The following is a 26,438-nucleotide window of genomic DNA, read 5'->3' as shown; positions in this document are numbered from 1 at the left end:
CGCCAAGCTGTTAGACTTTAATCGCAGATACTCTTGATACTCTTCCTCAGTGAACTTGGAGTTGGAAGTGGGAGTGTCAGCCTTAGAGATATTAGCTGTTTTTGAAGGGAAGCCATGCAAGGAGTAGCAGTTTTCTTGGGTGTGACCCACCCGCTTACAATAAGTGCACTGTGGACGTGCCCGACCTCCACGTCCTCCTCCTCTAGTGCCACGTCCTCCTCTTCCTCGTGTGGCAACCATGGCAGATGGTTCCAGTGTTTCATGAGCTTCCTGAGATTGAGGCACTGGAACGCGAAGAAGACGTGTGGTCAAGGCTTCCAAGGAAGGGACTTCATGGCTTGTTAGGAGTTGATCTCTGATGTGATTCAAATCTGGATGCAATGCACAGAGGATCATCACCATATAATACTTGTCAAGCTTCTTCTTGATTTCTTCTGGAGACTCCACTTCCAAGAACATTCTCAACTCTTCTACAGCTGCTTGGGCTTCGGTCATAAAGGAGACCATATCATGGTCTTGCATTTTGAGACTTGCAAGCTTATTTGCCGTATCATATAGACGTTGAATATCATTAGCATAAATGCTTTGAGCCTTCTTCCAAAACGAGTGACATGTTTTGAAGGCTCTAAGAGATATCAAAAGTCGTGGCTCCACAGATTGCCACAATAGGCCACAATCTGCTTGTTTCCATTGTTCAGCTTTTTCAGAAGGTACTTGGCTTCCATCCTGTTCAAGGTGGTCATAATGGCCTTGACCGAGAAACCACATTTCCACATCGAAGTGATCGAAGGACTTCCTGAGAGGGAAAGGACACTTCCAGATGCCATTCTGGATAAAAAATAGGAAACGGAGGGCGCGACAGTGAAGAACTTGAAAATGCGACTGTGACAAACCAAATCACCCTCGGTTTTCTTCAAGGGGAGCTTTGAGACTTCACGGAAACCCTCTTTTGAGGGTCAGAACAGAGAGAGAAGACCTAGGCGACAGCTATGGAGGTGTCGCAGTGACGTTCCGGTGACCAGAGGGTGGCGCGTGGACGGCACGCGCCTGTTTGCAGCGCACAAAGAAGCTGCGCGTGACGGAGCGTGGAGGAGAATCCGACGAACCCACTGGTGGGGTTGGTTGTCGCTCGAGGAGGCGCTCCAGATCCAGTGGGTGCCGGTCGGAACTGTGACGGCGGCCGGCGGCGGCCGGCGGTGGACGGCGGCGAACAGCAGCGCACAGCAGCGGACAGATGTGAGATGGCGGACAACCAAGTTAAGAACTTCAAACTGCAGTTGACAGCTGCAGATAGTGGTGGGACAACCGCGGGCAACGGCAAATGGCACCGGACAGATGCGAACAGTCGCGCTGGTGGACAACCAGGACGGAAACCAGAGCAGGATGAACTTGCTCTGATACCAACTTAAGATTTAAGAGTGATAAGAAATATTTTAGAGGGCTTAGAAGATCCCTCTCATTATCTTCTATTTATAATGAAAAACACAAGATTACATGTAATACCAAGAGTCTGCACTAAGCTACTAGGTACAGAACTAGGTACAGCTAATTAATAACTCTGCAGACTAGTCTAATGATGATAGCTATATGTAATGATTCTAACATGTACTATCACATACCTCATCGGTAGGTTATTCACTCGTCTTAAAAGACTCAGTGCAATTGAGTCTATTGTTTTTTGTTTTCTCTTCTCCCTTACTGTAAAGTATACCTTGCAAGGTCCTTGGATGTGTTGTGTTGTGTTGTATTTTTTTATTTTTTATTTTTTATTTTTGTAAAACTTATGCTAGGCTTCACTATGCTACTTAACATCTCTGCTATGCTGACACCCTAGGTACATTTGTCATTTGTCATCACATGAAAATATTGTTAAAAAAACAATAAAAATAAACAAAGCTCATGTTGGTACCAACCAAAACCCAAGAACAAAATACAATCCAACTATAAAGCTATTCACAACCTAACTGGCCTTATACATAGGAAAAAGAAACCTATTATGATAAAAGTCTAAGCTTATAAAAGCTAGCATAGCCGTGTACCATTTAAACTCGTTAGAAGACAGGCCTAAACTTGCCAACTTATCTACACAATAATTTCCTTCTTTACCACTACAAAACTTTACACATTTCCTCCAACGAACTTTAATACACCACAGTACCAACTCTTGATGAGGGAAGGCTTTACAAACCAAAGTTGAATCACATTCCAACCAGTCTTCTAAATCTGACACTTCTAGCATACTCAATGGCGTGAATAGCTCCCATAAACTCAGCAAAAAGTGCATTCTGAAGTCCCTGAAACGCAGAAACTCCCAATATATTTCCCCCTACTTCCCCTGAAAATACCTCCACAAGCTGATAAACCAGGACTTCCCCTAGCAACTCCATCCATGTTAACTTTAACCCAAGAAACCTGAGGAGACTGCCATATAATCTATTTGTACTCAGTAGCTTTGCTCGATCTTTTGCTAATACCAAGAACTTTCAAAATCCTCAAATCAGCACCGTGTTGTGTATAGGTAGCTTTGAGTTCTAACCTGATGTTCTCATGCCAAATCCTCCAGCCAATCCCAATAACCACTGCCTATCAAATCAACCTGATAAGAGACTGACTTGCCTTTTGAGAGAATCAATAATTAAATCAGTAGAAGCAACCGTCAAATTTACAAAAAATTGTTTCACCCACAACCAGAACTTGATGGCCAACATCACAGTAAAAAAAGAGATGAGATAGAGACTCCTCTTTCTTGCCACATAGGGAACACAAGGAACATAGAAAGATCCCTCTTCTTTGGGCAGTATCATTCGTAGGCAACTTACTATGCAAAAGATTCCATAACACGAGATTTGGCAGGAGGAATAACACCAAATAAATTTGTTTCATCCACAATCAGAACTTGATGGCCAACATCACAGTAAAAACAGAGATTGAGATAGAGACTCCTCTTTCTAGCCACATAGGGAACACAAGGAACATAGAAAGATCCCTCTTCTTTGGGCAGTATCATTCGTAGGCAACCTACTGTGCAAAAGTTTCCATAACACGAGATTTGGCAGGAGGAATAACACCAAATAAAATCAGCCCCCCGTCCCGTCACACCGAAAAGTAATTCCTAGCAGCTTTTTGATTCAAAATACCAGAGTTGTCCAATTTCCAATTCGGTATATCCCTTTCCTCAGGGATCTCCAGGGAAAAAAAGTCACATAAACCAGAAAAAGCAGTAATATCTTGCCATTCAAAACCCATCCAAGCATCCATAACACGAGCCATTAACTTATTCCTGTCTTGAAGAAGCACTTTGGCCCATTTTGATATGCATCTATTAACACTATCTCTCCTACCCAACTCGATCCAAACATCACATTAGAACAACATATATATACCTAGGCCACCCTACCCACGTTGAATAAAAAATCTCCATTATTGTGCTGTTTTGCTGTCACTGCTATTGCAGCGGCCGTCGTTGCTTGCACTGATGCTGCTGCCATTGTAACAGCTGTTGCCACAAATTGCAGAAAATTGCAAATCCACCCTACCCACATTGAACCGGCAACTCCTACGTTATGTTTTACTGTATTTTAAGTTTTTAACTTGAAGTTTGTGATGTTTCTGCCATAACCCGTGACGACTTTCGATACATTCTCATAAAGGATTTTTGGTATCCAATATTATTCGATATTAATAACAATGATTAATATTCATTTACCAACTTCAATGAAGTTGTTGTAAATAAAGGATTATTAGGATGAACATGTCCTCAATATCTCCATAGTAATTAGGATAAAAACATCTTTCCTATTAATGTCAACATTCTTTTTGTTTCTTTATTTTAAAGGGTTTGATGGCTTGAAATAGAGGTGATGAACCTATAATTTGTGATTTTTATCCATAAAATAATTCTTTATTTTTTACATAGTTAAAGTCAAGCAATAATCTCTATTTTATAGCCTAAAAAATCAAGGTTATCAAAATCAATATTTTCCTGCAGAATGGAGAGGGAAGTTTGGATAGTAAATCGGAAAATCGTAACATGGATTGTGTTTGAAGTCCTATATCTATTAGAGATAGATAAGGCTAATTTAGAGTATATATGTGAGTGTAAACCTCACTTTACAAGCCGGTTTTATAGAGTTGAGTTAGACTTAAAGTCCACTTTTAAATATGGTATCAAAGTCATAGCGAGATTTGTGTTTGTTGGACATATCATTCCACATGCTATATGGCCATTCCACCCACTATCGGGTCATTATTAGACCGTTCATTAATGTTTAATTTCACGCACGACATGAATATAGCTCAGTGTGACAGGATGTGTTGAAAGTCTTACATCGACTAGAGATAAGGCTAATTTAGAGTATATATATGAGTGTAAGCCTCACCTTACAAGCTGGTTTTGTAGGATTGAGTTAAGCTTAAAGTCCACTTCTTAACCAATTGTAAGATTCTATAAAACTTATGAAGTGCACAAAGGGAGAATGAAGGTCTTTTCTTTTCGGTAAAGGGAGAGGGGTAGTTTTTTTGGGGTTACATGAGGTTTTTAAGCAATGGGGCTATCTCTCTTCAGTTGGTTGGCTTTAGAGGGAAAAATAATTGTGATGCCCTTTGTTTAGCTTGCAAGAGCAATTACGCTCACCTATTGAGAAACTAAAACAGAGGAGTCATCATCAACGGAAGAAGGTATATCAACAATCACTTTACTTGGTTCATGAAAAATGGTGGAACAAGTAAAAGAAAAAGTAGGGACATCAGGGACCCCAAGATCTGATCATGAACATATTGTTTCATGAATTACATTTGTACTACCGTAATTTCATAAAGAAATAACTTCGAATATGAGGAAATCACTAATATTAACTTTTGAGTTTTGGTGTGCGACAAAGGACTACAAGTACAACCCTATTCATATAATCCTATGCTTGAATTTTGGGCACAAGTCAAGCTCAATAAAAATGATGGAAATCTCACATCTAATTATAATATAAGTGAATGCAAATCTTGTTTTACAAACTGGTTTTTTAGGTTTGGATTAAGTTTAAATCCACTTTTGAGACAAACAATCCTAATTAGGATTAAATCATATTAAATTTGTTAAAAAATGGAAAGAAGAAATAAACACATTAAGCACATCCTGAACATGTTACAACAGAATGACTTTGGAATAGATTATGCTGAACATGTTACTTCGATGATTTGAAACCATACTAGGCAATTAAGTATATAGACTAAACAGCATAGTTACTTTCTAAAATAAGACTGAAAATATGGTACATATCAATCTTAATTACAGTACACTAGTTAGGGACCGCTTCCACAATATATATTAGCCTGTATGAATTATTAGTCGACTAGAATATAGCTATATGACAACCCATCTAGACAGTACTGTTCATTATAATACTTAACCACAACCCATCTAGTTTGTACAACATCGTTTATCTTTTTGATCTTATATTTGATAAACTTAAATATCCAATTTTCTAGTTCGTTAATGTTCAATACCTCTCCTTAACTGATATAAGGATTGACCAAGAAATTTTGCAAAAGATAGATACTGTTCACCTCCTTTCAATCAAATTGAAGTTTCTTTTTTTATGTAGAAACCTATGCCTTAAAGAATCAATAATGAACTAATGTATTTCATATGGTTTCTGTGTATTCTATCCTATGGACCTCATCGTTAATCAACTTGAACATTAAATTCATTATTTAAGAACCAATTCATTCCTCAACTTGAACTAACACACTTCTTCAGTCTAGCGGCAGTGGGAGTGAAAGTGCGACCAACTTCAGAAAATCTACAAAGTCAAGAAGTAATGATGCTTCTGAAAACAATAGTGACAGCAATGAGGAGAATGACTATGGAAGCAAAGGCTTGAGCATTCGAGATGGAAGTGACAATGGAAGTGGCACTCAGGTATTATACATATCTTATAGTATAGATTAGATTCTCTTAACTGGATAACCCTTATGTAACATTTTCCTGTATGGGGGCAAGATTACCACAATTTTCTGTGTTGATATCATTTTCTGCTCATGAAAATCAGTTTCTAAATTCTTGTGTTGTTACTTTTTGCTGTTTATTTTAGAGCACAACAGATGCGGTTCTGCTTTTAAGAACACATTCATCATTTTTTATGGATAGATCAATGATTTTCTAATGTCTTAGTAATAGTGTGTAGTGTTTCATACTGACTTGCTTCACATGTGCAATTTGATATGGTAATTCTAAGCAGCCAGAAAATAAGGGTTTAGAAATTCTGTACAAGCCATATGGGTCTACAAAGCACGGCTAGTACTGCAATAGATAAATAAACAACATAAGAACTGTTTGAGTCTGAATTGTCGTTTATGCCTTGTTTGGTTGGAAGGCGAAAGACGGAACATGATGTAGATAATGTAATGTGTTTGGTGGGACAGAAAAAGAGGAGAAATAATTTTTAAAAATGGTGGGACCCATTGGGTTCTCACTATTTCTACTCATCCCTATCCTCACCTGTTCTCTATTTCTCTTAAACCAAACATCTTTAAGTTCTATTTCATTTCCCATTTATTTTCACTCTACCAACTTATTTCTATCTAACCTATTTTTGTCCTTTTAAACTGAGCGTTTGGGTAATTATTAGTTAACTTGAGTGATCAATAAAGATCTCTAAAACAGAGCATTAGGGTAATTATTAGTTAACTTGAGTGATCAATAAAGATGAGAAGGTAATGGATGTCTTTAGTTGTTCAATTTTAACCTACACAGGGTTCACTTAGTATGTGGCAGTTACTTCTCATAACAACTACCTAGTGCAATAAGTCAACAGGTGTCATCCATAGTTCTTTTTTCATTCCATTGTCCCATATGCAACCATTGATGTTCTCGTTGTTCGTGGAGTTGGCAACAGTATGAAGCATGCTATTTTTTTAAAATTATTATTGCACCCAATTTTGAATCACATATTATAGAAATTAGCTATTAATTTAGGGAGAATCACAACTTTGGAATTATTAGCAGTTATTTTCTGTTCAGGAACAATTTAGCGTAGAATTGTTAAAGTTGTTAGGTGGGTGGTTAATGTATCAATTACCCCCATTAAAAAATATATTTATAGGGTTATCACTTAAATTCGGAGTTTCACTTGAAAAAACTTGAACATTAAAGAATCTAGTGAATTATAAAACTTGAGCACTAAAGAATCTAGTGAACTATGCGAGAGGTTATTTGTTCTCTCTAGATGTGTTTTCTAGGAATTATAAACCAGAGTTTCTAATTCACCTTGTGAAAACAAGTACAATACAAGGAAATGGTTAATATTGAAAACTTTTGAACATTTTCGTGATGTCAGCATCTGATTGTTTAAAAGGAACTCTCCTTTGGTCAGTTTTTGTTTAACAAAATATAACGTAAGGAGATTGGAGTGGAGAAAATATTTAAGCTTGGTGTTTTTATATTGGTTCATGTATAAAACCAAACTATGTCCTGATCTAGATTAAGTTCCACTAGATAGACTGTCGTTGCAAAATACAAGGTGAATATTCTTTGGGACCTAACCACTTTTGTCTAACATTAAATGTTATTTAGACTGTAGTCACACCTGGCTAAGATAGGGTATTGTTTGAAACACTTGAGATTAAAATAGAGAAATACATTTCTAGAGGGCTTAAAGAACCCTTCTAATACATCTATACTTATATATATGAAGGTTGATACAATAGGAAGGTTAAAAGGCGAAAAGCCCTGTCCTAGGCTACTTGGATTGAGAACTAGGGGCAAAGGTTATCTAACACTCAACCTCTTGTCTTAGACTTAGTGATTACATGGATTTTCAAGCTATTTCAACACTTCCCCTTAAGTTGGAGCATACAAATTGTATGTACGAAGCTTTGAACAAATAAAAACTCAATCCGAGGTCTCCTTAAAGACTTGGTCAACACATCTGTGAGTTGGTCGTTGATCCAACAAACTCAGTACATTCATTTGTCAACAACTTCTCATGAACAAAATGACAATCAATTTCTATATGTTTAGTTCTCTCATGAAATACTAGATTTGGTGCAATGTGGAAAACAACTAGATTATCGCAATACATCTTCATAGTCTGGATGTCGCAGAAGTTAAGCTCTTGAAGGAACTGCCTCATCCATGTAAGTTCACATGTTAGTGACGCTATTGCCCTATATTCAACTTTAGTTGTTGATTTTCTATGAAATAAGGTTTCCTCCAAAGAAAACACAATATCCAATAGTAGACCGTCTCTCAATAGGCGAATCTACCCAATCTACATTACAATACCCAAAGACCTGAATGCTCCCTTTATTTTCATATAATAACCCTTGCCCGAAGCCTTTTTGACATACCTTAGAATGCGAATGATAGCATTCCAATGCCCAACACATGGAGCTTGCATGAACTGACTAACCACTCCAACTGCAAAAGATAGATCCGGCCTTGTAATAGCGAGATAAATTAGTTTCCCAAACGGCCTCTATATCTCTTTGGATCGAAGAATTATTCACCTTCTTTTATCGTTAATTTTTGATTTGGGTCCATATGACTGTCTATCGGTCTACAATCAGTCATACCTGTTTCTTGTAATATGTCAAGAGCATACATCTTTTGGGAGATTACAACTTCATCTTTTGACTGAGCTACTTTAATGCCCAAGAAGTATTTGAGACTCCCAAGATCCTTGGATTGAAACTATCTACACAAGTACTCCTTCGATTGAGATATTACAATAATATCATTTCCTGTAATGACTATATCATCAACATATACTTTTAAGTAAACATATTTCCCACGAGATGTATGACAATAGAAGGTCGATTGATCTGCTTCACTGAGTTTTAACCTAAATTTTTGAACAATGGAGCTGAATTTTTCAAACCAAGCATGTGGTGATTGCTTGAGGCCATATATAGAGATGTAATTTGCATACCTTACCAGACTCCCCTTGAGCAACAAATCCAGGAGGTTGTTTCATATAAACTTCTTCCTCAAAATCACCATGCAGGAAAACATTTTTGATATCCAATCGATGAAGTGGCCAGTGACGAATTGCTGCCATTGTAAAGAAGAAACGAATAGTAGTCATCTTGGCCATAGGAGAGAAAGTGTCACAATAATCAAGACTATAAACCCAAGTGTACCCTTTTTGCAACTAATCAGGCTTTGAGCTGATCAATTTCACCATCAGGACCGACTTTAATTGCATACACCCATCCAAATGCCTTTTTGCCTGGTTGAAGGGGCATGAGCTCTCATGTATTATTGTGGTTAACAACATGCATTTCTGCAATCATGGCTTGTTGCTATCCAGGATGATCAAGTGTTTCATTCACATTTTTGGTATAACCACAGAGGACACTAGGGATAGAAGAGAATGAGAGGCAGGCAACAATATGTGATAGCTATGAAAATTATAAATGGGATGTAGGTTTCGAGTGGAATGATTACTTTTTCTGAGAGCAATGGGTCAGCTTGAATCATCATCACAGGAGTTGTGGTATGAGTGGAAAATAATACTGATTTATTATTCAAATCATGAAAAATACATTCTGATAATCTAATTCTCTTAAAAAGGGAAATAGGGAAACTAGAAAATCTTGAAAAAATAAAATAAAATAAAAGATTATGTATCTATTTCTTCTAATTAGGAAGATTCTAAAGATATTATCTCAAATTACAACAATCTCCCTCAAGCTGGATCATACAAGATTGTGTGAACCAAACTTGGAATAGACAAACTCAATAAGAGATAAAGTCAATAAACCCAATAAACCAACTTGGACAAACTTCAACTTGGACAACAATGGACGAGGGCAAACTTCAACTTCGGGATGGTGACTTGCAGCAGCCAACAACAACAAACTGCAAGAACAGATGAAGGGCCTGCAGTGGCGAATAGCAGCAAACTGCTGGGACTGAATTGCCATCAATAGTGGCGATCAGAAACAAAACTTCAAGTTAACTGCCCTAAACAACAAGCCTTCAGGAAACATTTGTCCTGCAGAGGCAAACAACAACAAACCTGCAGGGACTACACTACCCTGCAGCGGCTGGAACTTTCTCCCTCCTCACGACTGAAGAACAAAACGTGAAGATGGAAAAACTGGTGAGAACCAATCCATACGAGGGACAAAACTGAATCCCATAACTTCGAAAGAGTCAATTCAGCGGGCGGTCTTAAAGAACAACTCTCAGTGAGCTGTTATAACAAAGCATTGGCAGAAACCAAAAAAACACCATGGCATCAAAAGGCCAAAGACAGGTTGGAGGTCCAAAGTTTTGTACCGGACTACAATATTATTTGTGTTAGATGTAATGGGCTTGGCCCATCTCTTTATATTTTTGTATTTATAAATGTATAACCCTATGTGCTCAATACACATTAGGGATTCATCCTATGTTTCTCTTTCTTTTATTTCAGCATGTTATCTAGAGCCAAGTTTACTCTTTACCTCTCTGGTGAACGCACTGTTTACTAGTGTTAAACTTTTTTTTGGCAATTGTTTTCGTTTTTCGGCATTGTTTAGTTTTTTTTTAACCATCGTTTCTCCCATTGCCCAGTCTAGTCTCCCTCCCTGCTGCAACCATTGTCACCATCACTGGCGTCGCCACCATCACTAGCACCACCACTCTCACCAGCTTCAGGGTTTGCACTGATGAAACGATTCTGCTCACCCCGGGTAGGCAATGTCTACACCACAAGAATCATGAAGATTATAGCTTTGATGCGCCTCTATGCATCATTTAACCATTCATTCCGCCCCTCCATTGCCAATTCCTGCCACACTTGGCGTAGTGTTCGACGATCTCTCTAATGGCGATCATCACCACTAGACTTGCCTTGGTGCCATCTTCCCAGATCTACAACTTTCGTCGTAATTGAGTGTCCTTGAAATTGTTCCACTATTTTAAGGTTTTTTTTGCTCTATCGACAATTATTTTCATCCTCAACAACTACCTATGTGCTCTTCTACAGTTGTTATTTCGTTTGAGCCTTCATAGCAGACTGTTATCTTTAACGAATTTCTCCCATTTTTGGGATTTCACTTAACTTAAAAGACGGGACTTCCAACAACAATGAGAGCAAATACCTCATTATGAGAAGGGTCCATTCGAGCAAATCTCTGTGTCTATTCTTTTAGGATTAGGAATAGTCGTAATCAAACCTCTTTTTCACATTATTTAGGACCCTATTCAATTCATCTCTTTGGGCTTCTATTGAATCGTTAAATAGGTTTAATTAGTCTGTGTTTTTATATGGTATGATGATTGTTAGACCTCTGGTTCCACTTCTTCTGTTGCACATGCTGGTACATCTTTTGTTGACCTCACTCGTTCTAATTCTCTTGGTCCTTGGGTTCTGCTGGACTTAGGAGCCACATATTAAATTTCTTGTAATCAATCTTTTTTGTATTCTCTTTCTTCTTTGGGTTATTTGCCTTCCATTACCACAAAAGCTTTATTGCAGCCATTGATGCCACAAAAATTCCTATCTCAATCCAGGAGGCCATGAAACTTGAACATTGGAATCAAGTCATGAAAGAAAAGATGAATTCATTAGAAAGAAATTCAACTTGGGAGATTGTTGTTGATAAGCCAAGAGACACGAAGGCAATAGGGTGTAGATGGATATTCATAGTAAAACATAAGGCATATAGGATGATAGAAAGATATAAACCTAGATTGGTGGCAAAAGGCTATACCCAAACTTATGGAATTGACTATGGGGAGACGTTTGCCCCATTAGCAAAGATGAATACAGTTCGAGTTGTTCTTGCTTTGATTGTTTATTTTGATTGGGACTTACACTAATTGGATATGAAGAATGTCTTTCTTCACAGAAATCTAGAAGAGGAAGTGTACATGGAGATTCCCTAGGTTTTGAAGTGAAAAATAATAGAAATAAGGTATGCCTTCTAAAGAAAGCATTGTATGGTCTTAAGCAGTCCCCTAGAGCATGGTTTAGAAGATTTACAAATGCACTGGTTTCCTTGGGGTACAGACAAAGCGAAGGAGATCATACTCTATTCATAAAGCACTCTTCTAGTTGTAAACTCACTCTATTGCTTGTCTATGTGGAAGATATGATTATTACAGAACATGATGAAATAGAAAAAATTGCGTTAAAAGAAAAATTGACAGCCCAATTTGAAATGAAAGACCTAGGAAAACTCAAATATTTTCTTGGTATAGAGGTCGCTTATTCCAAGAATGGAATTTTCACCTCCCAGAGGAAATTTGTACTTGATCTCCTCAAAGAAACAGGAAAGTTGGGATGTAGAACCTCAACCGTTCCTATTAAACAAAATCACAGAATTGGAAGTGAAGAAAGTGCTCTTATAGAGAAGGCCCGATATCAAAGATTGGTAGGAAAATTGATTTATCTATCAAAAACAAAAGCAAACATTGCTTATGTAGTTAGTGTAGTGAGCCAATTTATGCATGGTCCAAGAGAGAGACACATACAAGTAATTGACAAAATTCTCCAATACTTGAAGTTAAGTCCCGAAAAAGAGCTATAATGCAAAAGGGAAGACACATTGACTATGTAAATATATACTGATGTTGACTATGTTGGTTCTATTACTAATAGAAAATCTACTTCTGGGTCTTATGTGTTTCTTGGAGATAGTATGATAATGTGGAGGAGCAAAAAGCAAGATAGAGCATCTCGTTCTAGTACAAAAGTTGAATTCCAAGCTCTTGCTCAAGAAATGTGTGAAGGAATCTGTATGAAAACCATTTTGGTTTACCTTAAAGTCAAGGTGGACAACCCTTTACAACTATGTTGGGACAATAAATCTGCTATGAGCATTGTCCATAATCCAGTACAATATGACAAGACCCAACACATTGAGATTGACAAACATTTCATCAAAGATAATCTAGATAGAAGCTTTGTGATTACAACTCATGTTCTCAGATAGCAAATATTTTTACAAAAGGGCTCCCTTCGGGTAGATTTCTAGATGTTGTAGACAAGTTGGGAATGATTGAGGGGGAGTGTTGTAAGTAGAGGAAAATCTTCCTAATTAGAGAAAATATCATAAGGATCTTTTAGTTTATTTTTCGGTACATTATTTCCTTATTTCCGATATTTAGAAGATTTGATTCTTTCAAATAGAGGTAAGAAGAATGTAATAGATACAAGTGATAATAATAAAATTCATTCTCCTTTTAACTTATTATCCCTTAGTTGTCTCATATGTTCATTTGATTGTGTTATCTTGTTTACCAAGATTTTGTTTGTTTGTGAGACTAGAATATGGGTTGGATAATTAGCACTAGATATGAGCCTCATGGTCTTTATCATCTCTAGACATTTGTACACGATGATTCAGTAATGGATTCTCCCTCTCTTGTTCATGTTCATCTAGCTTATCCTAGCCTTGCCAAGATGCAACAACTTATTCCAAAATTGCCTAGGTTATTAAGTTTCCTTGGTGAATCATGTCAATTAGGAAAGCACAGTCATCCTTCTTTCTCTAAAAGTGTCTCACAACGTATTTCGTCCTATTTTGCTTTAGTTCATTATGATATTTGAGGATCAAGTCTTGTTCAGTCTAATTTTGGCTTTCAGTATTTTGTTACTTTTATTCATGATTATTGAAGAAGTACTTGGTTGTCTTTGATGAAGAATCATTCTGAGTTGTTTTCTAAATTTAAACATTTTACAATGAAATTAAAAATCAATTTGGTATATCGATTCACACTTTGCGAATTGTAATGCCTGTGAGTATTTCTGCATTTTTTTTTTCAAAATTTTATGGCTTCTCATAACATTTTTCATCAAACTTCATGGCCTTGTACATTTAAAGAAAATGAGGTGCATGAGCGCAAACATAGACTTCTTGTTGAAACCACTCTCACAATTTTAATTCATGGTAAGGTTCTTAAATATTTTTTGGGTGGTTTTATTCTAATGGGATATTATCTTATTAATCGCATGTCATGTTTGGGTTTAGATAACAAAATCTCTTGTTTTATTCTATTTCTCATGAACCTCTTCATCCATTATTTCTTAAAGTTTCTGGATATACATGTGTCTTTTAGGGCTTCACTAGATGGGAATGGATATAAATGTTTTTGTTCTTCTCTTAATCATTATTCGATTTTAGCTTATGTCACATTCAACGAGTCTTCTCTTTACTTTATGTCTCCTTCTCCGTGTCTAGTCCACCTCCAGATTCTCCATCTTGACCAATCCTTCAGGTGTATAGTCGACATAACATTCTCATCATCCACCAGACGACTCACTTCTTCCAATGTCCAATCCTCCTTCCCCTTCAGTTTCGACAACTGAGTTTGAACTTCCAATTTCACTCTGTAAAGGTCTACATTCTACCCATAATCCTTCTCCTAATTACACTGCTTTGAGTTATCATAGATTATGCCCATCTTTTCATACTTGTCTTTCGTTTATCTTTACTCTTCAATCTCAAAATTTGTCGGGGATGCCTTAGCCCATCCTAGTTGGTGCTAGGACATGCTTAATGAAATTCTTGTTAGAATGGTAAAACTTGGGAGCTCATCCCATTACCATCTGGAAAATCCATCTGGAAAATCCATTGTCAGCAATTGTGGCCACATTTTTATTCATATGATCAACATAATCCGGACTCTTAAGCCAAAGTATGATGTTTGATGCCCAAGTATCATAATTAGTTCCATATGAAGGATGCACATTAATATCTCACATCGACTAGAGACAAGATCAATTTACATTATATAAGTGAGTGTAAATATTACTTTAAAAGCTTATTTTGTGAGATTGAGTTAGATTTAAAGTCTATTTTTTAACAAATATAATTTGTATATATGGACCGATCAAACATAAGAGTGGCAAAGGAGGCCATAGATAATTGTAGAGAGAAAATGATTGCCAGGAGAGAGAAACAACCCTAAAAAAGGGGGGAAAATTCAACAATATTTTGGAAAGAGGTTTGATACATCGCCATGCATGGTGGGAAGCAGGGGTGCCAGTGAGGGCTGCTGTACTAGTGAGGGCTGGGGCAAGGCATTGGAACTCTGATTGCCATTATTTTTGTGGTGTCATGGTTGCCTAGTTAAGGCAAGCAAAATCGTTGTGTCGCCTGTCCAAATTGTGGCAGCGATGACCATGGCAATGTAAGCAACGTAGATGGTGATGAGGAGAGCATGGCTTGGAGACTAGATTGGGTGGTGGTAGCACTGGGATGGCGAAGACAAAGACCAAAAAGAAAATTCCAAAAGCAATTTAGCATCGATTCACCATGGAGGCAAGGACTAAACCTAGTTCTAGATACCATGAGGAAATAAAAGAGAAAGACACGTAGGCTGAATCCCTAATTTGTGTAGACACAACCTATCCCTATAATTATCCAACAAAATAAAATATAAAAATAAAGGGAGCCTATGCTCCTAATTTTGAAATGTAATTAAATCACTTAATTTGTGGAATGTAAATAAATTTGAACAAGGAAATATCTCCAGTATATTTCAAGGGATTCTGACAATAGCACTGGGATGGCGAAGACAAAGACCAAAAAGAAAATTCCAAAAGCAATTTAGCATCGATTCACCATGGAGGCAAGGACTAAACCTAGTTCTAGATACCATGAGGAAATAAAAGAGAAAGACACGTAGGCTGAATCCCTAATTTGTGTAGAGCGCATAGGGTTATGCATTAATAAATATGAAAATCCGAAAGGGTGGGCCTATCTTTCTATAGACACAACCTATCCCTATAATTATCCAACAAAATAAAATATAAAATATAAAGGGAGCCTATGCTCCTAATTTTGAAATGTAATTAAATCACTTAATTTGTGGAATGTAAATAAATTTGAACAAGGAAATATCTCCAGTATATTTCAAGGGATTCTGACAATAGACATGAATTATTGCAGAACTCTAGGCCCCACGCCACTCTTCCTAATTTTCTATACTAGGTCAGGTTAAAAAAAATGTCTAGATATATATTGTTAAGAAGTGAACTTTAAGTCTAACTCAATCCTACAAAACCGGTTTGTAAGGTGAGGTTTGCACCCACTTATATATTATAAATTGGCTTTATCTTTAGTCAATATAGGACTTCCAACACATCCCCTTATGCCGAGGTATATACATCTCAAATGTAAGACTAGATATTAATGGGTGGTCTGATAACGGCCTGATAACGGATAGAACAACATGCCCATCAAACAGCAAATATCGCTAGGATAGGTTTTAACCATAACTCTTATACCATATTAATTCTTGAAAATTACCATTATGAGACAAAAATCTAAGAAATTTATGATTCACATATTCAGTACCATTATCAGACCTGATTCTTTTGATATTTTTTCCAAATTGATTTTGGACAAGATGAGAAAAATTAACAAAAATTTGAAAAACTTCTGATTTATTTTTCATAAGGTATGTCCATGTGACACAACTACAATCGTCAATAAAGGTAGCAAACCATTTGGCTCCGGAAGTAGATTCTATGACAGACCCCAAAATCAAAGTGAATTAAATCAAATGGAGAAGTACTCGTTTTATTACTAATACGATGAGATGCATGACAGTGTTTTGACAACTGACAAATATCACAATTAAAAGACTCAACAGATTCCTTGGTAAACAAATGGGAAAATAAGGACTTGATGAGATTAAATAAGGGATGCCCAAGCCTTTGATGATGTAACTATATTTGGAAATTTGCCCATGTCTCAGATGTAGCTTGTTGACTCATGTTTTTTGTGTTGCTTTGGTCTTCAGACTCCAAAAGATACAAATCACTTTGTTCCTTAGCAGTTAAAATCGTCTTCCTCGTGGCAAGGTCCTGAAAAACACAATAAGTTGGGAAAAATGTTACGGAACAATTTAAATCTGTTAGTTTTTGCGTAGAGATTGGACTATTAGCTAATTGAGGAACATGTAAAACATCCTTCAATACAATAGATGAGTCCAAAATTATATTTCCAGAGCCACATATAGGTATACCCTAACCATTTGCAACTGTAATAAGTTGTTCTTTATTTCTTTTATCATGAGTCGAAGGACACACTGAAAGGTGTCATGATCAATTGCTCCCGAATCAAGGATCCAAATACCTTGAGACACACGACAACAATATTGAGACAAATCATACCTTTTATGGACAGAGTACATGATCCAGAGGGCTTACTCATTGATTCAACCATTATTTTCAAGCGCTCGAGTTCCTTTTATAAGCTTTTATATCAAGATCCGGTGGTGATGAAGGACTAGATTGATTGGTGGCTTCTTGTTCTGAGTTAGTATGATTTACCCATCTTTGAGTAGACCCTTTGTTGTTTCCCATGCACTCGAGAACAATATTTTTTCCATGGAGTTTACCCATCTTTGAGTAGACCCCGTCTATGACGGCAGCAGCAAGTGGGTCTTGCCGGACCTAGGCGTGTGGGCTACACTTGTTGGGGACGGTGGCGGTGCGTGGAGGCTTCTTTCGCGGAACGACTTCTGGTGTTGTGTTCGTGGGAGTTGGACGTACCTTTCTGGCCTATCAACAACCTTAGTTGGCGGTGGCGGGTGGCTACTGATGCAGCGGAAACGAAGCCACCAAGATTGGAAGCTTTGACACCAAGTTGAAAATAAGAATGATTTTATTATTCTGAAAAATCATATAAATTACATTCTCAATTCCTCTATTTGTAATAATCTAATGATTTAAAATAGGAAATTAGGGAAACAAAATAATCTAGAAGTTTACACATCTATTTTTTCTAATTAGGAAGATTGTAATATCTTCTTTAATTAAGAAGATATTTCCTCTAATTATAACATATTTTGCATTGGAACATTAGAAACTATCTAATTATCTAATTTCCTACAAAACAACCATTTCGACTCTTGTGACCATTTGATGTGTGCTACTTTGAACCAATTTTTGATCGGTTTGTAATAAAGGTGTTGGTTAAAACAAGGAGGCCCAAATTTTATGGCAGGTGTAGTTTATGAAAAATCTTTGCTGCTTTTGGTTGAACTGGAAAACATGCGTCACTTTTGTTTATGTTACATTTTATGTATAATACGATAATATGTATTGCTTCCTTTTGTTGTTACGCCTAACTAGGGCTTGGGACAAAGAACAGTCGCTTTCTGTATTAGTTTTATTTTTTTGTGATCTTTTCTGTGCTCTTTTCTGTTCTGGTTGTCTTGTCACTTCATTTCTATGCTTTTTCTCCATTCTCATTGATTCTTTTTGTTAACAGATTGTTAACCACTTGTTCACTTAATTGTGCACTTCTCTGCCTGATTGGCCCCTTACATAAAGCTCCCGTTTTTTGTAGAGTTCGTGGACTAAATGTCTGGCTCAAGTTGGCAGTCCTCATCCACTTTCACCACGTAAACAATTGGTTGATCCCCCTGATAGCACTTGTGCCCGAGTGATGCAAACGAAGACTGAAAAAGTTAGTAGTAGATGGGTGCATGCAACAGAAAAGGAGTGCCTTGAACTTATTGATCATCTTGGTATGGCTTGATAGTATCTATTTTTAGACTTGACTATATGGATTTGGATATATCCCCGAATAAACCACTTATTTTCTTTCCAGATGATGTTGCAATGGGCAAGGACTTGGCTGTGGGAATATCTTTGAGTACGCAACTAGAGCATCGACTTGAGGGACTGTCTAGCCATCCAATGGGTAAAGGGGCAAATAAAATGTCTGATGATGATGATATGCAGATAGTTAAAGGACAGAGTAATAATGCCTGTGAAAAAGGAGAAATGGAATGCAATGGTGGTAAAACCAGGACACAGGAAAATCATACTATGAATGTTATTGATGTTACTGATAGCAACAGTCCACAGACTGAAAGCAGAGACTTGAACACTCCAAATGGGTTCTCTGGTTTCTCACTAACGAAAGAAAACTCTTGCCCCAAAGAGCATCCATCCCTGGAACTAACTTTGAAAAGGCTGGGAGAAGTAAGAGATCCTAAAAATGTCACGGGTGAAGAATGCAATGTTTTGAGACATTCAGACCAATCAGCATTCTCAAAGTAAGAGAAAATTTTCCAGCATAATTAAGTTCTAGTGGAAGCAAATATTGTTTCCATTACATACATAACATTTATTTTCATTGTGCAGATATAATACTGCTTCTTCTGCTAACCAGGTGATGTCCTTTGACAACTTTATTTTTTTGCTTTGAGATTAAGATTTTTGAGTTGCATGATTTGACTTCCATCCGAAATCCTACTCACCTCATCAACTTGTCTGAGTGGCTACTCCTCGGTATGAATAATCTCTGAATGAATATTCAATTTCTTCTCAACCAACAAATCAGGGGTAAAGGGATTGAGTGAATCATCACAAAAGTTATAATAAACGATAAGAGATGTTAGATATATTGCGTTTTATTTTAATTAGGAAAAATTAGACTTTTGATATTGTTTGATATTGTTGATATTTTTTTTAACAATATCTTCTATTTACCATATTTATGTTTGTTGTCATATATACTTGTATCATTTTTCATTATAAATATATTACCCTATGTGTATTTTAGACACGAGAAATTAATCTCATATTTAGTTTTATTATATTCGATATGGAATCAGAGTCATAGGTTTTAGTCTATTCTCACGAAATTTGTTGTTTCTTGGGTCTATTGTTTCATCCATTTTTGAGGAGATTGAAGGATCAGGGGTAGTTACCTCATGTAATGTTGGGTTGGATTGTTGGACATGGACAGATTATGAAATAGCCTTTGTCTTCCTTGTATAAACCTGTTTTTCCCAAATCTTACACTAGCTCCATCATGAGTGGATATAGTGGGTTCCTTCTCAGTTGTTACACTTTTAGTGCTTATTTTTGGTCTTAAACTTAAGTCAGGGAGCATAAGGAAATCATCTTCCTTTCTTGCAGTCTCTCCCTGAAGATGATTGTGGTGGAAGTAACTTTTGTGCTAAAAAAGAGTGACATCTTTGGACAAAGAATTTTTGGGATGGAGGGTAATAGCATTTATATCCCTTTTGTGTTGATGAGTATCCTATGAAAATACATTTTAAGGCTCTAAGACCAAGTTTACTTCTATTGCCACGTGGACATGGACAAAAGATACACACTCATATATTCTTGGAACAAGGTGCTTAGATGTGGACACATTAGGATAAAAGGAGGACAGAATCTCCATAGGGCTTTCCACACACTTCACAATGGAGACTTTCCACATCTAATTTGTTAAAAAGGGGAGAGAATAACTATTTTATGACTCTAAAGGAAGGATGTCCAGGGCAACAGTGATGTAGGAAGACCTTCTCCCTGTTGGTCTTTATTGAATCAGAGAAAAAAGAGTTGTTATTTTCCCGTTCTGGTGGCAGATTCAGATTGTCCAAGTAATCCAAGTCATTCCATTCTCTAGCATGTCCAAACGTCCTCCCTGAGTACTTGTTCCTTAGTATACAAACATTGTCATAAAAAATAGCATTACATGATAGGTCTTTTATAAGTGTTTTTATGAAATCAAACTGATAGACAATTTAGGAGTATGAAGGATATTTTTAAGGGTTATGGATTGGATTGTTTGAATTTCTCCTTGACCTGCTGCCATGGTTATTAAACTTGCGAGTTAACTTATTAACTCGAATGAGTTTATGTTTCTAGACTTGCCTCCCAAGTTAACTTGGAAGCAAACTCGTTTTCCAAGTAGAATCGATGGAATCAGCTGTGAAATCAATAGGATCATGTAGAATTGCAAGCTTGTAGTGATTTTGAAGCTTGAAAGGTGGAAAGAATGAAGAAAAACGAGGTCGTTTTGGGTTTAGGGTTTAATGACCTTATTAGGGCATGTTTTGTTGTCCTCCACCACGATTCTTCTTTGTTTTGTTGTGCTACACTCCACCATTGTCTTTTGCGCCCTTGTGTCTCCCTCTATGACCATCCTGTCCACCAATGCCTCGCCTCCTCTAAGTTTGTCGCCGTGTTCTTTCGCGGTCGGCTCGCGTCTCTTGGTCTTGCCTCCTTCGAGCATTGCATCACTGGTGAGTGAAGTTATTTCTTTGTGAACAATAAAGCCCCTAAGTTAAGCCTCTACCATTGTTTTTGTTTTTAAAATGTAAATGTTTCTGAACCGTAAAGCCTAAGCCCTTGCCACTAATTTTTCTTTTTATGTTTTGTAGTGAAAAAGCTTAAAGCACTATGTTTGGAAATGCATCAAATTCAATGGATACTAATCCAAGTGCATCTTCATCCACTAAAAGTAGAAGCAAAAATGTTTCGGGAAATCGGTCTGATGTTGGATGGAAACATGGATTTGATATTAGTGGTAATGGAAGAAAAAGTTAAATGTAACTATTGCTCAAAGATTGTGAGTTGAGGCATTTTTAGATTTAAACATCATTTTGCTGGAACAAGGGAGGATTATGAACCTTGTGTTCATTATTTCGGAAGAAATTATGATAAAAATAGTTTTAGAAGCTAAGGCTGCTTCTTTGATAAAAATAGTTTTAGAAGCTAAGGATGCTTCTTTGAAGAGAAAAAAGTTAAATGTTGTTGATGAAGACCTTAAAGAAAGTCAAAGTGTTGAAGGAGGACATAGGGTGTTCAATTTTAATAAACAAAAAGTTGCTACTACTGGCTAGGGGATAGTCCAAGCAACTATAAATCAAATGATGAAAAAATGATACAAAGAAGAAGTTGATGCTCAAGTGGCTGAACTCTTTACACTCGTTCGGTTCCTTTCAATGTAACTAGAAATCCAACATTTGCAAATATGTGTGAAATAATTAGTAAGTATGGAGTTGGCTACAAAGCACCATCTTATCATGATTTTAGAGAGAAGCTCTTGAAACAAACTATGAACAAAACAAATACAATCCTTGAGGAATATAAGGAGTGGAAGAGAACTGGTTGTACCATTATGTTTGATGGTTGGACGGATAAGAAAGGACGTTCTATTTACAACTTCTTGGTGAATAGCCCTAAAGGGACGGTTTTTATTTATTCACTTGACACCTCAAACATTTCAAAAACAATTGATAAAGTAATCAAAATGTTAGATGACGCTGTTGAGTTTGTTGGAGAAGAAAATGTTGTTCAAGTTGTCACTGCTAATGTTTCAAATTCAAGGCAGCTGGAGAGTTATTGATGCAAAAAAGGAAAAAATTGTATTGGATTCCATATGCAGCACATTGAATTGATTTGATCTTTGAAGATTTTGAAAAGAATTTGATGGTCCATGAATTGACAATTAAGAAGGGAAGAAGGATTCCACTTTAATTTATGGAAGATCAATGTTGATTTCGTTGTTGAAAAATTTCACTAAAGATAGAGACTTTATAAGACCAAGTGTGACTAGATTTTGCCATGGCTTATTTAACTCTTGTTTGTCTTCATGAATTGAAGGTAACATTGTTGACCATGTTTAGCAAGAGGAATGGAAAACAAGCAATTTTGAAACTTCACAAGAGGGGAAAAGAATAGAACATGTGGTATTAGGCAGTCGGGTTTGTAAGAATGTCTCCACATGCCTAAAAGTTGTTACCCCTCTTATGGTGGTCTTGAGATTGGTGGATTCAGATGTAAAACTCGCAATGAGTTTCATTTGTGAAGAGTTGGATTGTGCAAAAGAGAATATTAGATCCAACTTTAACAATATTAACAAGAGGTAAAATTTCAAACTTATAGTCATTCAAAGTTTAATTATTTATGTGTGAAAGTATTTCTAATATTGGATAATTGGTTTGGTAGTTATATGTACTTATGAAGAGGTTTGGAGAATAATTGATGTTCAATGGGATAATCAACTTTATAGGCCTTTGCATACAGTTGCCTATTTTCTGAACCCCTATTTCTACTATGAACCTAACTTTAGATGTGACGATGGTGGAGAGGTGAAAGAATGATTGTATATGTGCATGAGAAGATTGGTACCAGATATGGTAGAAAGAGGAAAGATTAATTTGAAGATTGTTGAATTTCATTTTGTTAGAGGACTTTTTGGAATGGAAGATGCAAAGGAATGTAGGAAAGAATTAAATCGTGGGAAAATGTTGGGCGATGTTCGGGGATGGAACTCCAGAATTGAAGAGATTTGTTATTCGAATTCTAAGCTTGATTTGTAGTTCTTTAGGATGGAAGCATAATCGGAGATCATATAAAATGGTAATTTAAATTATTTTTAATTTATAATTTTCTTTATTAAGTTTATATCTTTATTAAAAAATTTATATTTCATTTTATATTTATACAAAGAGAATAAATCATATGCATCAGAAAAAGATGAATGATTTAGTTTATGTGATGTATAACTTGAAGTTGAAAAGTAGACAAATTCAATGGATAACTGAAGAGGCAAATGATGTTGTTGAGATTGGGCAAGAGATTGGGCAAACTGAAGGTGAAAATGATGGTGAAAATGTTCACTTAGATGGAGGAACAACATATCAAACTCTAGATGTTCTTGATCTTGATAATATAACTTTTAGGGACTATGAGGATGTACAACATTCATTAGGTGAAGAGTTGGATGAAGATGATGATGCCATTATTAGAGGATTAAACATAGAGACTTTGACATTTCAATTATGTTTTACAATATTTTTGTGAACTTATTTATTTGAAGTTATTTAATTTTGAGGTCTCTAATTTGAATTAGAATGTTATTCATGTAAGTTTATATAAACTCTTGAGTGTGACAATCTTGCTTATTGTAGTAATCAGAGAGACATCAGCTGTGAATATTTTCTTGTTATTAGGGCAAGAGTGTAAGAAGAGAAATGTTGAGGTAAAGGTGTCATGTGGTTGGTAGCCCCAGAATCCAGTATCCAATATGGGTTATAGTTTTTATCTAGGGCATTAAAGTTCAAAAGAAAAAAGAAACTCACTGAACGTACCTAAATATGCCAGAGAATATGGGTTATAGTTTTTATCTAAGGCATTAAGTCTAGGACAGTCTCTTGACCTTCTATCTTTCTAGTGTATTAATTTTTTATCAATATAAATAGTAGAACATGAGAAGGATTCATGTACCCTCAAAAATTATATTTTTCTGTTTTTAATCTCAAGTACTTCTTTCCACCGGTGACTTTTTTCAGGAGCAACTGCCTATTTTTTTTCTAAGAGCTGCTTCAGCTTGCACCCACCCCAAGCAGTTCAGCTGGAGCTTGTTATATTATAAAGAATAATGGATTAAGTAAATTGAAGTGGAAAATAAAATAGATTAAAAAATCATTTGAAATGGAAAAGATATAAACAAAAAATATCTGAGGTAAACGGGTTGATTGTAAAAAAATATCTTTCCTTTTCTGCATTTTTCAAATCAAACGTGTATATATGTAAAAATTTTATTTGTCCACTCTCTTTCCATTTTTTTTCTTTTCCATGAATTTCTCTCCACACATTTCTCTTCCCTCAACTAAGCAAAGGCTTAATCTTTGGGCAAGCCTTATGTTTTTCTTTACCTCTTATCAGGCTCAAACAGGAAATGTAGGAAGCTGTTCTCCACTGGCCAATGGCTCAGCTGCACCTAATGCAGAGGTAATACATTTTCCATCTCACTCAAATGTCACTCCTCCAAACCAGCAATCTAATGGGAGCAACAACATCAATGACATGGCCTCCATTAATACATATCTTGGCACCAAACCTTGTAATTTTGACAAGATGCCAGAGTCTGTAGGAGGTTTGGGCTCATTTAATTCCTCTGAACTCCGAGCATTACGGAACAATAGTATCTCTTCGTCTCAGAAGAAAACTTATGCCCGGGAAGAATATATGGAAATTGTTAGAGGACAAGTGGGAAGCTCTGAACATGAATTCAAAGCCGAGCACACTCATTATGAGCTTCACCATTATAATCACATTTCCCGTAAAGCGGCTGTAGATCTACAATCAGATCATGATCTCTTACTCAAAAGACCAACCAACACTGCTCAGCAATGTGTATCATCAAATGCGTTTGGAGGGCCAGCAGAAAGTAATGCTGCAAACTACACAATAGATGGAAATGCTGGGGAGAGTGATCACGGGAGCAATGGACATGGGAGCAATGGACAGGACGGAACCATGACAATGAGGACAGTAAATGTGGAAAATGGCAATGTGGCTCTTGGGAGCATTGGAATTGGTGGCATTGATAGGAAAAACATTGGGAATGGGGCAGATGAAGGACGACTTTCATTGAGAGAGGCTGCTTTAACCAAGTTTCGTCAAAAGAGAAAAGAAAGATGCTTTGAGAAAAGGGTAATTCTATTTTAAATTATGTGGTTATAATATGTTCGCTGAAGATATTTATTAAATGTGGATTTTGTCAATTTGAGAATTGCGATGTGGTTATGCCCTTGTCATCGTATCCGTATAATCTCTATAAATGAATGGTCTGGTGATCTTCTCTGCATTCTGTGTATTTTATATATCTGCAATTTTATCAAAATTATTTTCCCTTTATTTAAAAAGTAAGATATTTACTGCCCAAATTACCCAAGTCAAGTAGTATTATGTGATTTATTGTACTTTGTACTTGCCTTGTAAGACTTGTATGTCCATGTTTTCGTCAATGAGTTGATCCTCATCGTCAATAACCACGACATGTTATATATTGTCGTCATGAATTTGACTTCTTTGAATATTCTGGAATTTCCATTCCTTTTCCAGGTTCGATATCATAGCAGGAAAAAATTAGCAGAACAGCGACCTCGTATTAGGGGACAATTTGTTAGACGAACAGTGTAAGTTGTTGCTGCATACTTGGATTCACTTTATATATCTGTGTTGCATTATAGAAGTACTGGGTTAACCTGTGTCCAAATTTTTCTCTGGTCTGAAGCCAAAGAAGAAAAAGATCACCAAAGTGACAACCTGGTACCTGGGGATAATACCGACATTCCTCAATGACACCAGCGAAATGCTGGCCATTATTTGACTGATTATATTCCAGTAGCGACCTCCAGCTTCTTGCTGTCAGACTAGTCCTTCACACAATCACCTAGGAAGGAGCTCGGAAGTTTGTGTAGTGGGAACCTGTGATTAGGTAGTTTACCTTTACCTCTGTTGTTTTGAAGAACAGATATTTAATTTGAACCTTCAGGACAACTTTCTATGATCTGATGATATTGGTTGTATGAACTTCAAAACTCCAAATGGACCCATGGAAGTGGTTACCTTTGGATAGGTTAACCTCTGATGAATAAAATTTATCATGTTAGCTTTTACTTCCTTTTTCTGAAGGATAATGATATTTTGATAACACTTGACAATGGGACACGTGTCATCATTTTATTGGTCTATTTGAATTTATGTTTAAAAAATATTTAAAACAGATCAATCACAAACTGTCACGTATGTGTTGTCAAAAAATTATTAAAAAAGTGTTGTTAAAAATTTTTTTTCTTTTCTAAATTCATTGTCGTGGCTGAAAAGGAAGAGAGAATAGAGTTTCTCTGCCTCTTATCTTCATGTCACTGTTCTATATGCTAGGATTTTCACATCCAA

The 26,438-nt window shown here is 36.4% G+C and overlaps 1 protein-coding gene across 1 annotated transcript in view; it reads left to right on the top strand.

Annotated features, from left to right (window-relative positions):
* The window catches only part of LOC106755706 (two-component response regulator-like APRR3), a 36,830-nt gene extending 10,672 nt beyond the window's left edge, over nt 1-26,158 (top strand). The window contains 7 exon segments of the mRNA XM_022778454.1: nt 5,753-5,914; nt 18,292-18,472; nt 18,556-19,006; nt 19,095-19,122; nt 24,420-25,190; nt 25,602-25,675; nt 25,766-26,158. Of these exon segments, the coding sequence (XP_022634175.1) occupies nt 5,753-5,914; nt 18,292-18,472; nt 18,556-19,006; nt 19,095-19,122; nt 24,420-25,190; nt 25,602-25,675; nt 25,766-25,841 (1,743 nt within the window). The 3' untranslated portion in view covers nt 25,842-26,158.
* The last annotated feature ends 280 nt before the right edge of the window (nt 26,159-26,438 follow it).

Source organism: Vigna radiata, chromosome 2, assembly GCF_000741045.1.
Source record: "Vigna radiata var. radiata cultivar VC1973A chromosome 2, Vradiata_ver6, whole genome shotgun sequence".
NCBI lineage: Eukaryota > Viridiplantae > Streptophyta > Magnoliopsida > Fabales > Fabaceae > Vigna > Vigna radiata.
This window is presented reverse-complemented; position numbering and strand designations above follow the sequence as displayed.